This window comes from Aulostomus chinensis, chromosome 13, assembly GCF_037954235.1.
Source record: "Aulostomus chinensis isolate RoL2024-O1b breed Wild chromosome 13, RoL_Achi_v1.0, whole genome shotgun sequence".
NCBI lineage: Eukaryota > Metazoa > Chordata > Actinopteri > Syngnathiformes > Aulostomidae > Aulostomus > Aulostomus chinensis.
Genome location: NC_141332.1, coordinates 21656612 through 21670332, shown reverse-complemented (window position 1 = coordinate 21670332; position 13721 = coordinate 21656612). Strand labels below are relative to the sequence as shown.

Below are 13721 nucleotides of genomic sequence, written 5' to 3'. Positions count from 1 at the left end.
GAATGACATAATGGTAGCGTGGCCGAGCGGTCTAAGGCGCTGGATTAAGGCTCCAGTCTCTTCGGGGGCGTGGGTTCGAATCCCACCGCTGCCAAGAGTTTTTTCTCCTCTACTTGATATTTTACGAATGCATATTATCCATAAACACTGAGAAGCTGTATTATATTACCTCATCGCGATAAACTGACAAAGCTATAGTGCATGCTAGTAGTAGTAAGTGGAGTAAGACATGTACATTCGTCTAGAGCATTAGTTTACAAAATCCGTTTTGGGCATAAATAGTCCAGTTAATTCTACAAAACCAAATACAAATAATTTAAGAAGTATTTATTTAAGTCAGCACACACGTCACTAGAGGGCGCTAAAGTAAAAGCTGCGGTCCTATTTTGAATTTTTAGCACAATGTAGTAGGCAAATAACTGAACCACCAAACGTCCCTTCATGAAATACGCCGAGCATTAAATTGTCGCGTTAATAATCTGACTGTCTCATACATATTAAATCTAAATGTACTGCAAGTCTTACCTCGGTTAACGTTCGTCGACTTTTATTTTGAAATGTTCATCCTCCATGCCTTTCCGGGTTACTAAAGGAGCTGTTCCGGGTGAAAACCGCTTCGAACTTCACGGACCAAAACAGAGAGCCACTGCACTGAGCTTGGATTTATGCTGATGTTTTATCATTGCTTTTAATTCACTGAAGCCAAGGTTATCTGAATTAATTGAAACATGGCCGGGTTGCCACCGGGGGACCCGCAGCTGGTCTCCATGATCGTCAGTCACTTAAAATCACAGGGGCTTTTCGACCAGTTCAGGAGGGACTGCCTCGCAGACGTTGATACAAAGGTAATTTAACTCCATATTATCATTTGCGAATTATTTGAACAGTTAAATGTGGTGTGTCGTGGAAAAAAATACGAATCATTGGGCAGCCAACGTTTACTTAAGCCAATATTTAGGTGCCTCTGTTGGGCTAATGTTGCCTGGTCTATCTATAAACTCCTATAACTTTTACTCAGGTTCTTATTATTTGACATGTCTACTTTAAGGCGGAAATTAAGTTGAAATTTTCATATGTAAGAGTCCAAGTCAGCCTGTGGTTTCTAATTCCCGTTTATTTTTTTTGTACGTTATAAAAAATTCTTAGCTGCAGAGGATGGACAAATGTCCTTCCAGTAATAGGACACTTTTAGGGTTATTGTTTCTCTGCACGTGTGGAGTTTTGTGTTGTTGTACCGGGCTGCTTAAAACTGCTTCAGTTCTCTTTGATGTTTAAATGACACCACCCGTCATCTAGGACCCAGACACTTATGCTGCATGTCTTAAGAGAATATGACAAAGTGCTTCAACCTAATGTTCAAAGCATGTGTGGTGTTCTTAAATTTAAGCTTCACTCCTCTCTTGCAGCCAGCTTATTTGAACCTGAAACAAAGAGTTGACAACTTTGTCTCCAATCACCTTTCAAACCACACATGGAGCCCTCACTTAAACAAAAACCAGCTGAGAAACAACATCAGACAGCTTGTGCTGCAGTAAGTCTGTCAGAAAGTTGTTTTTCTGCTTCATGCTGTACTTTTCCACAACAAATTTTATGTGAAAGCAATGCAATAGTAAAGCAAACTATGCCTCTTAGATCTGGGATGCTGGAGCAAGGAGTGGACAGGATTGTCACCCAAGTGGTTGATCCCAAAATCAACCACATCTTCAGACCACAAGTGGAGAGGGTGGTCCACGAATTTCTGTCTCCTGGCAGCTGTGCTGAGGAGCCACCAGCCCCACCGCCTTCTGTTGAGATCAAACCTGACAGCAGCATTCCTGAGCAAGGTTGCAAAAAGTTATCATTACAGTTATAGTGGTGAATATTGAGATCATGAGTATGTAACACAATTACTCATGAATTTTTGTGTGGTTGACAATACAGATTTCTTTTAAACTATTAAAATAAGCTCATGGACTTTCACAGATGTAGTTAACACTCTTCATTACATGTTCATATGTTCTCAGCCTCATCATCCACTCCAACCTCCACTGCAGCCCGTGACGCCATGTCCATCCTAGACACCATAACCTCTCTCAATCAGGAGGCTAGTGTCAGGGCCAGCTCCGGCACAGACAGAGGAAGCAGGGCTTTAGACGAGGCCATGCAGCTCGTGGAAGAGTGTGAAGAAGACATGAGTCTTGTTGAGGAAGGAGACAGGAAAACATCAGAAGAAGCAGAGGACGCAAAGCTAGCACTGGAGATCCAGGAATTAAAAGTGAAGACAGAAGACACTCAGGATCAGATGGAAATCGGAAAAGAGATATTCACTGAAGAGATAAAGATGGAGGAGGAAGAGACAGGAGCTCAAGACCTGACAGAGGAGGACAAAGCGCTCAGTAAAACATCAGGAAAACCATCAGAGGAGAAGCAGGATGAAGATTTACTGAAATCCACCATTCAGGCCAAGCAGAAAGCCAGAGAGAGGATAAAGGAAGGTAAGCCGCTTTTCTCTTTGTGTGCGTTCAATTCTGGATCCGGTGTATTCTGACAGTGATGGACATTTCTCATCACTGGAAACAGATTGTATGTAAATAAGCAATACCAACTCCAAATGCTTGTTCTTGGCTTGAATTGCAGTACAGAGGAAACTATTTCAATATTTGAATACTGAGGCGTCTTCACTCCACAGAGTACTCTTTGGAGGACTCAGACCTGGAAGGCCTGAGTGACATCACAGTGAGCTCCGTCCACACCAGTGACCTTTCATCATTTGAGGGAGAAAGTGAGGAAGAGGAGCCGCTGTCTGAGTCTTCTGAAGAGGGAGAGCTTTCACCAGATGGTCTGACATTTTAAATCTTTCCATCTTTCTTGTTGCACAATCACAGAATTTGTTGGAGTGCTTGAAAAAAAAATTGTTTTTTCTCTCTACGTCAAGGTGAAAGATCAGAGAAGAAAGAAGTCAGTGGGGACACAGGAGAGGAAGAAAGGGAGAGTAAACCTCGCCGCAAAGCTTACGTTCACAAGCCCTTCCTGTACTCTCGTTACTATAGCGACTCAGATGATGAAGTCACTGTGGAGGAGCGGCGTAGATCTGCGGTGAGTTTTACAAATCCAAGTCCATAATCTCGGATTTTACTGACAAATAAGTTAATCTTCCATTTTAAATGGTCATGACCCCATGTGTCCAATCTCTCCTACCTTATTTGTCTGCTTTAGGCTAAGGACAAAGAAGACAGGCTGCTAAAAAGGCAGCAAAACCGAGAACGAATGGAAGAGAAGCGCAAACAGAAAGCTGCACAGGCGGAAGAACAAGGTATTTCTGTCAGGTTTTGAAAATGTAGCGCACAGGGTCCTCAAATGTTAGGAATTATACATCTGCCTGATGGCAGTGTGAGCTTGAGATGGGGAGGTCCATTGCTTAATTGTGTTAGAAATAAATTGCTAGTTGGTTATTTTATTTAAATAATTGTGTGTAAGCTTTCTCTTTCTTACATGCGCCTCTTTGAAGTTGTTTTATTTCACATCCAGAACCTCATCCTTTAGTTAATGGTCATAATTTCACTATACAGATCAGAAAAAACAAAAGAGTGCAGACTCCGCTGGGCTGGAGAAACCCAGAGCCAAAGAGGCTCGCAAGGAACGCAAAGTCCTTGAGAAAAAAATGGCCCTCAGCAGAAAGAGGAAGCTAGACTCAAGGTAAGTCTGAAAAGTACTGATACAAATTAGTATAGTTGCTGCTCACCAGCACAAATGTTCAGGAACAAAGGAAAAAAGTGATTGTGGCCTTTGTTTTTAATCCTCAGGAAAGAAGGAGATGTTTCAAACAAGAAGAAGGGAGACACAGACGGGTCTAAGAAGGCAGTATGTAACATAATTCCAGAATTTAACAAATGTCATAATCAAGTTGTTGTTCTTGGTTAGTAACTGATGTAGTATTTTGTTGGTTGTTGTTTCAAAATTAGGAAGTGAAATCTTCAGCGTCAAGGACCCCACAACAGAAATTGATGAGAAATTTGTCTGAATCAGCATCATCTGAGGAGAGGCACCGAAGGATGAGCGGCAGCATCTCTGAGGATTCCAGCGACACCAAGAAACTGTCCGACAAAGGCCGGACACACTCCTTCATCTTGGATTTGGAGCTAGGATCCCAAGAGGCTCTCAGGCAACGCTCAGTTGGAAAATTTGACCGGTCGTCCCGCAAAGAACCTCATTTGAAAGAACGCAAAGAGAAAGAACGCAGTTTGTCGGATGAACGTACCAAGCTCAAACAAAAGCAGGAGAAGAAATCCGAATATTTAGCAGATGAGTCTCAACTAAAGGAGGTCTCCTCTGTGAAAGTGTCCACTGAAGAGAAAGGTGACAAGAAGGCAAAGGTCAAAAGTGAGAAGAAAATGGCCGGTGGTGGTACAAGAGAACAAAAGGCAACTGGGTCTGAAGGTGTAGGTGACGAGGCTTCTAAAGATGCCATGGCCAAGAAGTTGAAGGCTCAGTCAGCTGAGAGTGGCAAAGCAGAGAAGGACAAGGAAAGAGAAAAGGACAAAACTAGGGAGAAGGATAAGGGCAAAGAGAAGGAAAAGGCCAAAGCAGAGAAAACACCTGCAAAAGGAGATTTTAAGCAACTTCTCCGCCCTGATTCTGCTGGTTCCTCCGAGGATCGATCTGACATGGAGCCTGGATCAGAGAGCAGCAAAAAGAAAGAGAAACTCTCCAAGGAAGTCCTTAAAAGGTCAAAGAGCTACTCTGAAGACAGGCAAGGAGAAAAACTCAAATCTAAAACAGAGAGCAAAGACAATGACAAAGACAAGACAAAAGCTGATCAAGACAGCCAGAAACCAAATAAGACCAGCTCTGAAACGAATAAAGACCCAAAACGAGTCAAGCCAACAGAAAAACTAAAAATCACTGAGAAATCTAAATCCAGAGAAGAAATTAAGACACCGCTGGTACCAAAGACGGATAAGAAAGCTCCAATTTTAGATGTTAGAAGTACAGCAGCTGCACCGATCAGCAAACCTGACATAGCAAAGGAGAAGAAAAAAGAGGGAAAGGAACAGCAGAAAGTCTCTGAAGAATCTCTCCATGACAAATTTGATACTAAGAGTGCCAAGAAAAAGCTGGAAAAGAAGGATAAAGTTCCAGAAAAGAAAGATGACGGCCATGAAGAGAAGATAGCCTCCAGAGAAGACAAAGGGGAGAAGTCTGATAGATTTCCAAAGTCTTCAGTTTCCCCTCCAAGTCTGGGGTCAGAAGAGCAGCTGAAGAAGCAGGACACGAGCACAGACTCTGAGCCTGTCACCACCACAGTCACCACCTCGTTCTCTGACGACACCTGTGATGCACTAAGCGACATCACCCCCGAGCTGTCTGAGGGTGAGATGGAGACACAGGTCAGAGAGATGCCAGCTGTACCGGTAGAGGCTAACGCTCTGCTGACACTCATGGATGTCTGTACCTCAGCTGACGCGAGACTTCCAGCGGAGACTCGTCATGAGGATGTAGAGATGACGCTCCAGGATGCTGACATGAAGGAAGCAGCCCTCACTCTGCTTTCCATGGATCCCGACAGTGCTTTATCCTCCAGCTTTATTATTCAAGATGCAAGGGAAGAAGCAGAAGGGGCGGAGCCTGCTCCAACAGCGATGGAAACCACTACAGCTGAAGAAGAGCGTCAGCCCCCTCCTGCTCAGCAAACAGCTGCAGAAACTGAGTTTACAGCTGCTGCACCGTCACCAGTTGTGTCTCAACAAACTGATGAGCTAGTCGATGAAAAGTCGAACACCAAGGGTATGCGGACACGTTTGTGTAAAAAAAAAAAAATTTGTTTGATGGCAAAATTTGACTGATTATTGTGTATGGCTTTACAGAGGAATCTGAAAACCAGGAGAGTGAAGTGGATGTGTCAAAGGTTGAGATGTCTGGGTTTCTTCAGGTAAAAGAAAAGTCACTGTTGTCCCATTTTGCCATAAATAATTCCTCTTTTCAGCATCTTGTGAAGCAAAATTATATTTATAAAAAAAAGTAAAGTTGGTCAAGTTCCTCTAAGTATTTTTCTTGAATGGGACAGTGGTCAACAAAACTGCTCAGTAATGTCAACAAGTTATCTTTTTGGCAGATATTGGTAATTATATATACATTCTAAAGCTATTGGTTACTGTTGTTCATGTCCTCTTTAGTTATCAGTGATCAGGAAACAACCATTCATATATTTTATGATATATTTGATGTATGTACAATTTATGCACTTTCCTACATGCTTTGGAAACCAAGAAACACAGTACTTTCTCAAATTCACAGTGTTTTCATGTGTGTTTCAATATGGGGAAACTTGAATAACCTATAAACTTAATTTTAACCTCTATAAATGTTGGTTATCAGCCAAAATCAGTTGTAAAAAAAATCTGTATTTGCCCAAAAATCCAGTAATCGTGCCTCCCAAGTCCATAATCCTTCTTACTGTCTGTTGCAGGAGGCGGACACAACATCATATGAATGTCAGGCTCTTTCATCTGAGGAAGAGGCTCCAAGTGTTCAAATGACTTTTGAAACGCGACCAGATGAAGAAATGGTCCTAACACAGCCAGCTGAGAAAGATGGTAAACATCTCAGCTCAGAATCAGATCTTGTTTGTGATTTCCAGTGTGTGTGTTGGTGGAAAAACATGATTATTGACTCAAACCTTCCAGCTGCTGACGCTGTCATGTCAGAAGCAGAGGAGGTCAGAGGAGACGCACAGGAAAGCTCAGTGACTCCAGTTCCTGTTACACCTGCTGCGGAACAAGCCTCAGAAATATCCAGTCAAGGTGAAAATTTGAAATCATTCCTGCTTGGAAGAACACAGTTTCCTTGACTAACTGTTGGCATCTTTTTATCATTGTAGAGCAAAATGAGCCAGATGTCGCAGTTACAAAAACGTTCCACAAGGTGAATTACGAGTCACACAGTACAGCTGTTTAACTGTTGTCTTTCCATGTCTGAAATGAAGTCAGCTCTCTCTTTTGAATTTTAGACAGAGGAGATTATAGCTGAGGACGAGCAGGCCAAGGTGGACATAGACAACAGTGAGTCTTGTGTCTTAAATAACTTGGACAATAAATTCATTTTTGTTGATGTAAATCATTTAAAAGCTTTAGATATAGCAGTATTTTCATTCTCCTCCTTTTTTTTTATCACCAGGAGAATTAAAAACGCAGGAGGAAGTAAATGTTGCTGCAGAGAAGAGTGAGCCGCAAACTGTAAGTGTTGCCATGTAGCTTTGCTTGCTGATGCGACCTGTAGTTTTGGCACCAAAATGAATGATGTTGCATGAACACAGACTTGTGGTAAGCAAAACGGTGCCCCTTTCATTCCTCCTGTGAGCTCTGCACGCCTGTTTCTTACCAACTACTTGATGTGACTGGACATGGAGCTGTTAGCTTGTAGTGCTAAGAGTTAGCTTCGTAGATCTAAATACAGTAATCAAAAGCTACAAGAGGATATTTGTTGAGGGAATGAAGAAGAGACGTGACACTGATCTACTGCTGGTCTGTTGGCCGGTGTCACCACGTAGCAAAACTCCTTCATGCTGCATAAACTGGTTTTCTGTTTTGTCCTCAGTTTCCTTCTGTATTTTTATTGATGATCTGTTCATTTTGTCAATTATCTTTAGATGGAAACCATCACTTCGGACCAGACAGAGGTTGTTGAAGCTGAAACTGAGAGTCAGTCCAAACTGGTCAAACAAATCAGTGAGTGTTTTTTGCGGTGCTGCATTGGCCATTCCTCTGTTTTTAACTATCAAGAGTTGCCATTTTTTCCAATCTGTAGTGAAGAAGAGTGATTGTTTGATAGAGAATCTATGTATTACTATAGTCTTAATTTGGAGGAATTATTAGTAAAGAAACCTTGACCCTGAAAGAGCTTCTTGCACCTCAACCACTTAATACAACATTTTCATTTCCTGTTTTTTCTATAAACATCAGTCACTTTGTCTCACTCGTTGCTGTTTGTTTTTCCCAGGTAATGTCTCCAGCTCAGACAGCCAGGAGGAGGAGAAAGGATCTGACCTGTCAGAAAAAGTGAGTGTTTCAATGGTAAACAGTGACTTTGAACTGCAGCTTTTCCTCACGTTCACACAGTGATTGGGGTGGGGCTGCCATGCTTGTCCAGGTTAGGAGGAGCTGTAGATCAAACTACCTTCCCCGAGATTTAGGGGGCCAGTTAGAAACCCAATCAAATGAGCCATGACATGATGGGGTTTTGTCCCGGACTCACGTCTCTTTGCTTTGCAGGAGGAGAAAGCGGAGGGAAGAGGGAGACGAAAACGAAAGTTGTCAAGTCAGAATATTGCAGGAGTAAAAGAATCTGGTATTAAAGCCTAAATTCTCCATATTTTAGATCGTAGATAGTAATAACACATCCAGAACCTTGAGTATAACTATTCTAAATTAAATCTAGTTATGGACTGATTTGTTTTTCCGATTGATCAGGTGAAGAGGAGGGTGAAAAGAAAATGAAAGAGGAACCGCCTACTGAGGTGAAGGCTTCTATGTGTGCTCTGCTTTTCTTTTTATGTTTTTGTGTTTTGTCATGATCCCTAAAGCCTGCTTAAAAGAACCTCTTGAACCATTCATTCTGCCAGCAGTTGTTTTGCAGACACATTGCTTTTCAACATATTCAATCTGACACGTCTTTGATAAATGGTTAAAAAAAAAAAACAATTTAGGAAAATGATCAGCAGAAGAATGAGGAAGTCAAAACGCCACGCAGGGGACGATCATCAAAAACCACAGAAGAAGTGGAGAAGGACCAACCAAAAGAACCTGAAAAGTTGGAAGAGAATCCGAGTCGCAGAGGAAGACGTTCAGGAGCGTCGGCCAGGGAATCCTCTCCTGGTGAGTTGGCCGCACAGTTGATGTCAGGGTCTTAAAAAGGAGGATCTTCTATTACATCAAAATAAAACGTATTTTGCCTCATATAACAATCTGTTTTACAACTTGATTTGGGAAATAGTGTCCAAACCTTCAGTATATTTTTTTTTATATGTTGCCATCATTTTATCTGTACTTCAGATAACCAGAAGAAAGATGAGAGTAAAGACGAGGACAGCACTTGTAAAACCTTGTCAGGGAAACCAACAGAGAAAGAAGAGGTACATCAAGAAAGCTGCACCACAAACAAAAATGTCTTGCACATTATTTTCTTTTTTTATTAATAAATTTCACTGTGACTATTTAGTCTTTTATAAGTATACTTCTGCATAATATTTAGAGAACTGAAGGGGAAAGTGGGTCAGAGCCCGGTGGACTGCAGGGAAGTCAAGCCAGTCTATCATCTCCTGCTCCAGAGGACTGTGAGGATGCAGGAAATTCTGCATACAAGGAGAACTCTGAACAAGGTTAGAAATCTGGAGAAATGTTCATTTTGGCTGCTAATTTTCAGTTGAATCTTCTGTCAAATGTCCATCTTGGTCTTCTTCATATTTAGTCTTTTGACCAAAAAAAAGGTGAGTTTCAGTCCCGTTTCATTCATTTGGTTATCTTTAAAGTCTAGCTTGTACACAATATTTTTGTTGTTAAAATTGTAACATTTTGTAGTTGCTGTTTGCATATCAAAAAGATAATGTCAATTTGTATCACGTTTCCATTCTAGATAAACCATCAGTGAAGATGGAGAGCTCTGAAGACATGGAGGAATCTGTGGAGGTAAGATTTGTTTCCTTGTTGCTCTGTTTCTTGGTCTGCGTTACCTTTTATCCTGATGAGCCCTTATGAATCCTGATGTGTAGACAATTAAGGTTCCACAGCAAACCCAGGATGAAAAGCACAAGGAGGACACCAGTCAGCAGGAGCAGAGCAGCCAACAGCCAGACAAAGAGAGTGGTAAGGAAAAGGAGCGTACCATGAGACCCGGATAGCTGTTGTTGAAGGGACTGAAACTCTTAAAAAAAAATACACACACACACAAAATGGTCCAAGTTAGCAAGCTTCATTATGTTCTCACGTCTTTTTCATTTCTCAGCTCTTCCTCCTCCAGTGAACCGGTCAGATGAACAGGAGGAGGGAAAAGCCGAAGCCTGCAGTGGGAAGAAATCTGATTTTGTAAGTCTACTATGTAATCAACCACTTATGTAAAAGTGTTGGTCTGTGATTTATATACACGCTGTTATTTCATCTCCTCAGGAGGAGGAGGAGCAACGAGAGGAACAAGAACCGGCTCCAAAGAAACCTGCTCGGAGGGGGCGACCCCCAAAGGCAGCGGCACTCACGGAAAACTCGGGTAAGAATATTTAATATGTTCACCAGTGAAAGAGAGGTTCTCTAGTTTTAAGGTTCAAGTATTTGAATACTGTGTTTCAGCTTATTTTCAAAGGTTTCCCGCATTGAAGCATTTACAGCTCTTCCAAATGTTATAGAGAAATAAACTCATGTTTTATCGATAACTAGCAAGGACACACAACATTGGCCATAAAATACAAGTGTCTTTATGGTCCGTCACCGTTTAACCGTCGTTCTCACCAGATAAAAACAACAAAACAGCAGACGAAAATGACGAGGAAGAGGAGGATGGTGGTGAGAAAGATGACAATGACAAACAAAATGCGACCAGAGCTACCACGCGGGCCACATCTCGCCTAGAGGCAGAGAGGTAAGTCATCGTTGACTCCAGTGAACAGCAGAGATGCCAACTGAAAACGATCATAAGATCAAGCCTGCACACAACAATGCATCTTCGATTCAAACTTCATTGGAACGTTTTAAAAAGTACAAGACAGGGGTGTGCTCTTCAGCCACTGAGGCCAATTCAATACAGTGTGGATCTTTAAAATAATTGAATCAGTATAACAAACAATGAAGCATTTTAGCAAAATGGAAACCGCATCAAATCAATGCTCTATTTCTTCTTTGAGATTGCTGGAGGAAATCTTGATAGATTTACTAAATCCAGGCCTGTGGGTCGGGAGAACAGTGACTCAGCCTTATTGCTGCCGGCCACATTCTGCAGCAATTCCTTCTAAATCCTCAAACATAGTCCTCACTCACGCTTTATGATCATTTAGTGCTGTAATGTCTTCTCTTCTCTTCCCAACATTTGGGGAAATGAAGAGCAGCAACTGGGAGTGCAGGGAGAATGTTTGTTTGCATGTGACTCAGAGAGACACTGTTGCAGGAAGAGAGAAGACATGAGAAAGTAATGACAAGAGAGGTTTGTTATTGCCAAATCAGTGTGCATCATATTGAGATGTACTGATAAAATAAGTGTTGATGTGTCCGGGTGACAGGCTGTCTGTAGCGACACTGATCCAGACAGCCTGTGTCAGCTTGTATCCGGCTGACACAGGCTGTCTGGATCAGTGTCGCTACATCTTACACGATAAATCTCAAGGCGTTTGTGAATAAATTCACCCCCCAAGTTGTAAAAGTTTGGCACTGAAGCTCTTAAATGAAACAAATAGAATCTGAAAACTGTGATGAAACTCAGAACAAAAAGCACAAACAACCGGTGATAAGACAAGACAGCAAGTCCAACACAGCCTATAAACCGTCACGCAGAAAACAGTGACGACGATTGTTTTGTTCCCTGAAGCACCCAGCAGGCATCATCAGGGAGATTCAGCACCAAAACGTCAGCTGTTGTGACATATTTGTTTTTATTGCTCCTCAGAAACAAGCCAAGTAAACCCTCCACCCGGGCAAGTCGACAGAACGGTAAAGACGAGACCACAGCTGGCACGCGGTGAGTTTGTCCCACTGAGGTTTCGCAGAAATGAACAAGCTTAAAAGGGAATCCAACCAAAATTTACCTCGCGATCCCTCCCTCTGTGAAAGAGAACGTTTTACCAAAAATTTCCATGAATTTCTAAATGTTTTTGAGCTCCTGAAATAAAAATCAGCTTCATGGCTCTTGTAAAGGAACATATGTTAAACATCTGGAGAAGCACTACAGCAACTGGAATGCTGTTGAATACGAAGCTTATGAATAGTTTGATTTGATCATTAAAATAATTTATTTTATTCCCCCTGAGAATTCAGAAAGGTGGCTCAATATGTTGCTATGCTTATTAACTGCTACTCTTACTTCATGTGGTGAAAATGATACATTGCGCAATTTCCACTCAAACCCGGAGCCCTGAAGGTTAGACGAGTCAAAAATGAAGAACTTATCGGGTGCTCACCACGAACTGTCTCGTTACCAAAAACATCTTGTGGTCACCAGATCGTTTCAGTGCTCTCTGGTGTGTGAGCACCCAAAAGTTTCTATTGAGGAGCTGTAAAATAAAAAAAAAAAAAAAAAAGTTAGCATTCTTATGACCTTGAATAAGAATGTCTTTGCTCTGTTTGTTCAGACAAGTTTGCCTCCTTTATTGTGCTAACTATCAAGTTTTAACAGGTCTGATGAAAATTTACTTGATCAAAGCTGTAAAAGTCAGAATCAGCATTTCCTTCGTCTGAAAGTTGGACCGCGTTTCACTCCCGCGTTTGAATGTGATACAGGAGCCTCTGTTATTTGTTAACAGTTTTTGTGAATAAGTCTTGTATTAACAAAGACAAATTTATACAGCAGGTAAACATGACACTTGGACAAACGCACTGACACATGCTCCTTGTTTCCCTCCTGCAGTGGGATGAGGGGCCAGGCAGCAGCAGCGAAGGGGGGCCGCAAACGGGAGGCCAGCCCTCCTGCTGTGCGAACGCGGGGAGGACAGAAATCAGAGGAGCCCCCTTCTAAGAGAGCCAAGCGCTAAAATCTCTGACAGCGGTGGACTGGTTTGCCCCAGCTGTGTTTTTTCTGCACTCCATATTCAAGTGAGAGCTTTGCAGTTTTGTTGTCGGGGGTCAGGGACCCTCTACGCTCAGCCGCCACGTAGAGCCGTTTCTACTTCATGACTGGAGATATTGAAGCGCTCTGGATAGTATTAAACACTTGTCTCTGGTGGTTGAGTGTAAACCTGAGGATCTGTGTAGGAATCCCCCAGAATACCTTCTACTCCTCTGCACCCATATGGTTTGGATCAGCTGCCATCATTCCTCCGTTTATTTTGTAATGCCCGCTGAAGCCCAGTATTCCAGGCCAATCAAAGGCCTAACGTGTAGTGGAGTTGTGCTTTCAGATAAAGAGGGTGAAGTGAAATTAGCTGTCAGTCAGTCAGAGGCCAGATAGCGTCGGCTGAGCCCGTTGAACCACCAGTGCTATCTGATTGAACGCGTGCACAGAGAAATCACAGTCAAGTGATCCTTCATTGAATATTCATTCTGTGAATGACCCAAGGGATTTTCCTCTGGATTCTTTTTTACATTCTTTTTTATATGAAATAAAAGGCTTTTTTTTTTTTTTTTAGATCCCTGATGGCAGAGCAGTGTTAGTTAGAAGAAGAGTGTTTCTCTCCAAACTGAATCTTCCCGGTGACGTACGAGTCACCGCGCCTGGTGCTGTCTCTTCATGTCTACATGGAATTATTTGTGCTTTTCAGAATATCACATGATGGCTTGCATCCTCATTGTGAATGTATTTCATTCTTTCAAGCAAATATAAATCTCTTAAGGTCTTACATGTGGTCAAAATCACGATTTCAAATTTGTTAACTACACTGGAAGAAGACGATGTTATTTTTTTGGTAACTGCAACATTTTGAGGCTGCTTAAAATCTCACGGACAGGAGCCAACTTTGCAACTGCTTAAGAAAACTTGTATTTCTGGGGTTGGTTTTTTTTGTGTGTGTGTGTGTGTGTTTCTTTTCACTTTGTGGAAATTACATTTTGCTTATA

At 42.0% G+C, this 13721-nt stretch overlaps 1 protein-coding gene and 1 non-coding gene across 3 annotated transcripts; both read left to right on the top strand.

Moving 5' to 3' along the window:
• Nucleotides 1-12: 12 nt before the first annotated feature.
• Nucleotides 13-94, top strand: trnal-aag (transfer RNA leucine (anticodon AAG)). Its single transcript has one exon. It is a non-coding gene; the product is annotated as a tRNA-Leu (tRNA).
• Nucleotides 95-586: 492 nt separating this feature from the next.
• Nucleotides 587-13721, top strand: bod1l1 (biorientation of chromosomes in cell division 1-like 1). Of its 2 annotated transcripts, XR_015118946.1 has the most exons (31): nt 587-845; nt 1407-1531; nt 1633-1823; nt 2004-2474; nt 2669-2818; nt 2915-3075; nt 3196-3292; nt 3549-3675; nt 3783-3840; nt 3942-5763; nt 5844-5908; nt 6446-6572; nt 6663-6779; nt 6857-6900; nt 6986-7037; nt 7153-7211; nt 7625-7703; nt 7975-8033; nt 8247-8322; nt 8445-8491; nt 8681-8849; nt 9027-9106; nt 9226-9352; nt 9607-9659; nt 9743-9836; nt 9976-10055; nt 10137-10233; nt 10476-10602; nt 11620-11691; nt 12577-12761; nt 13295-13721. XR_015118946.1 is itself a non-coding variant. In XM_086222083.1 (30 exons), exons 1-30 carry the CDS (start codon nt 729-731, stop codon nt 12698-12700), a joined length of 5067 nt encoding a protein of 1688 aa, XP_086078209.1. In that variant the 5' UTR covers nt 587-728; the 3' UTR covers nt 12701-13721. The 2 variants fall into 2 exon arrangements, 1 of the variants encoding a protein (XP_086078209.1); XM_086222083.1 differs by having other exon boundaries at nt 12577-13721.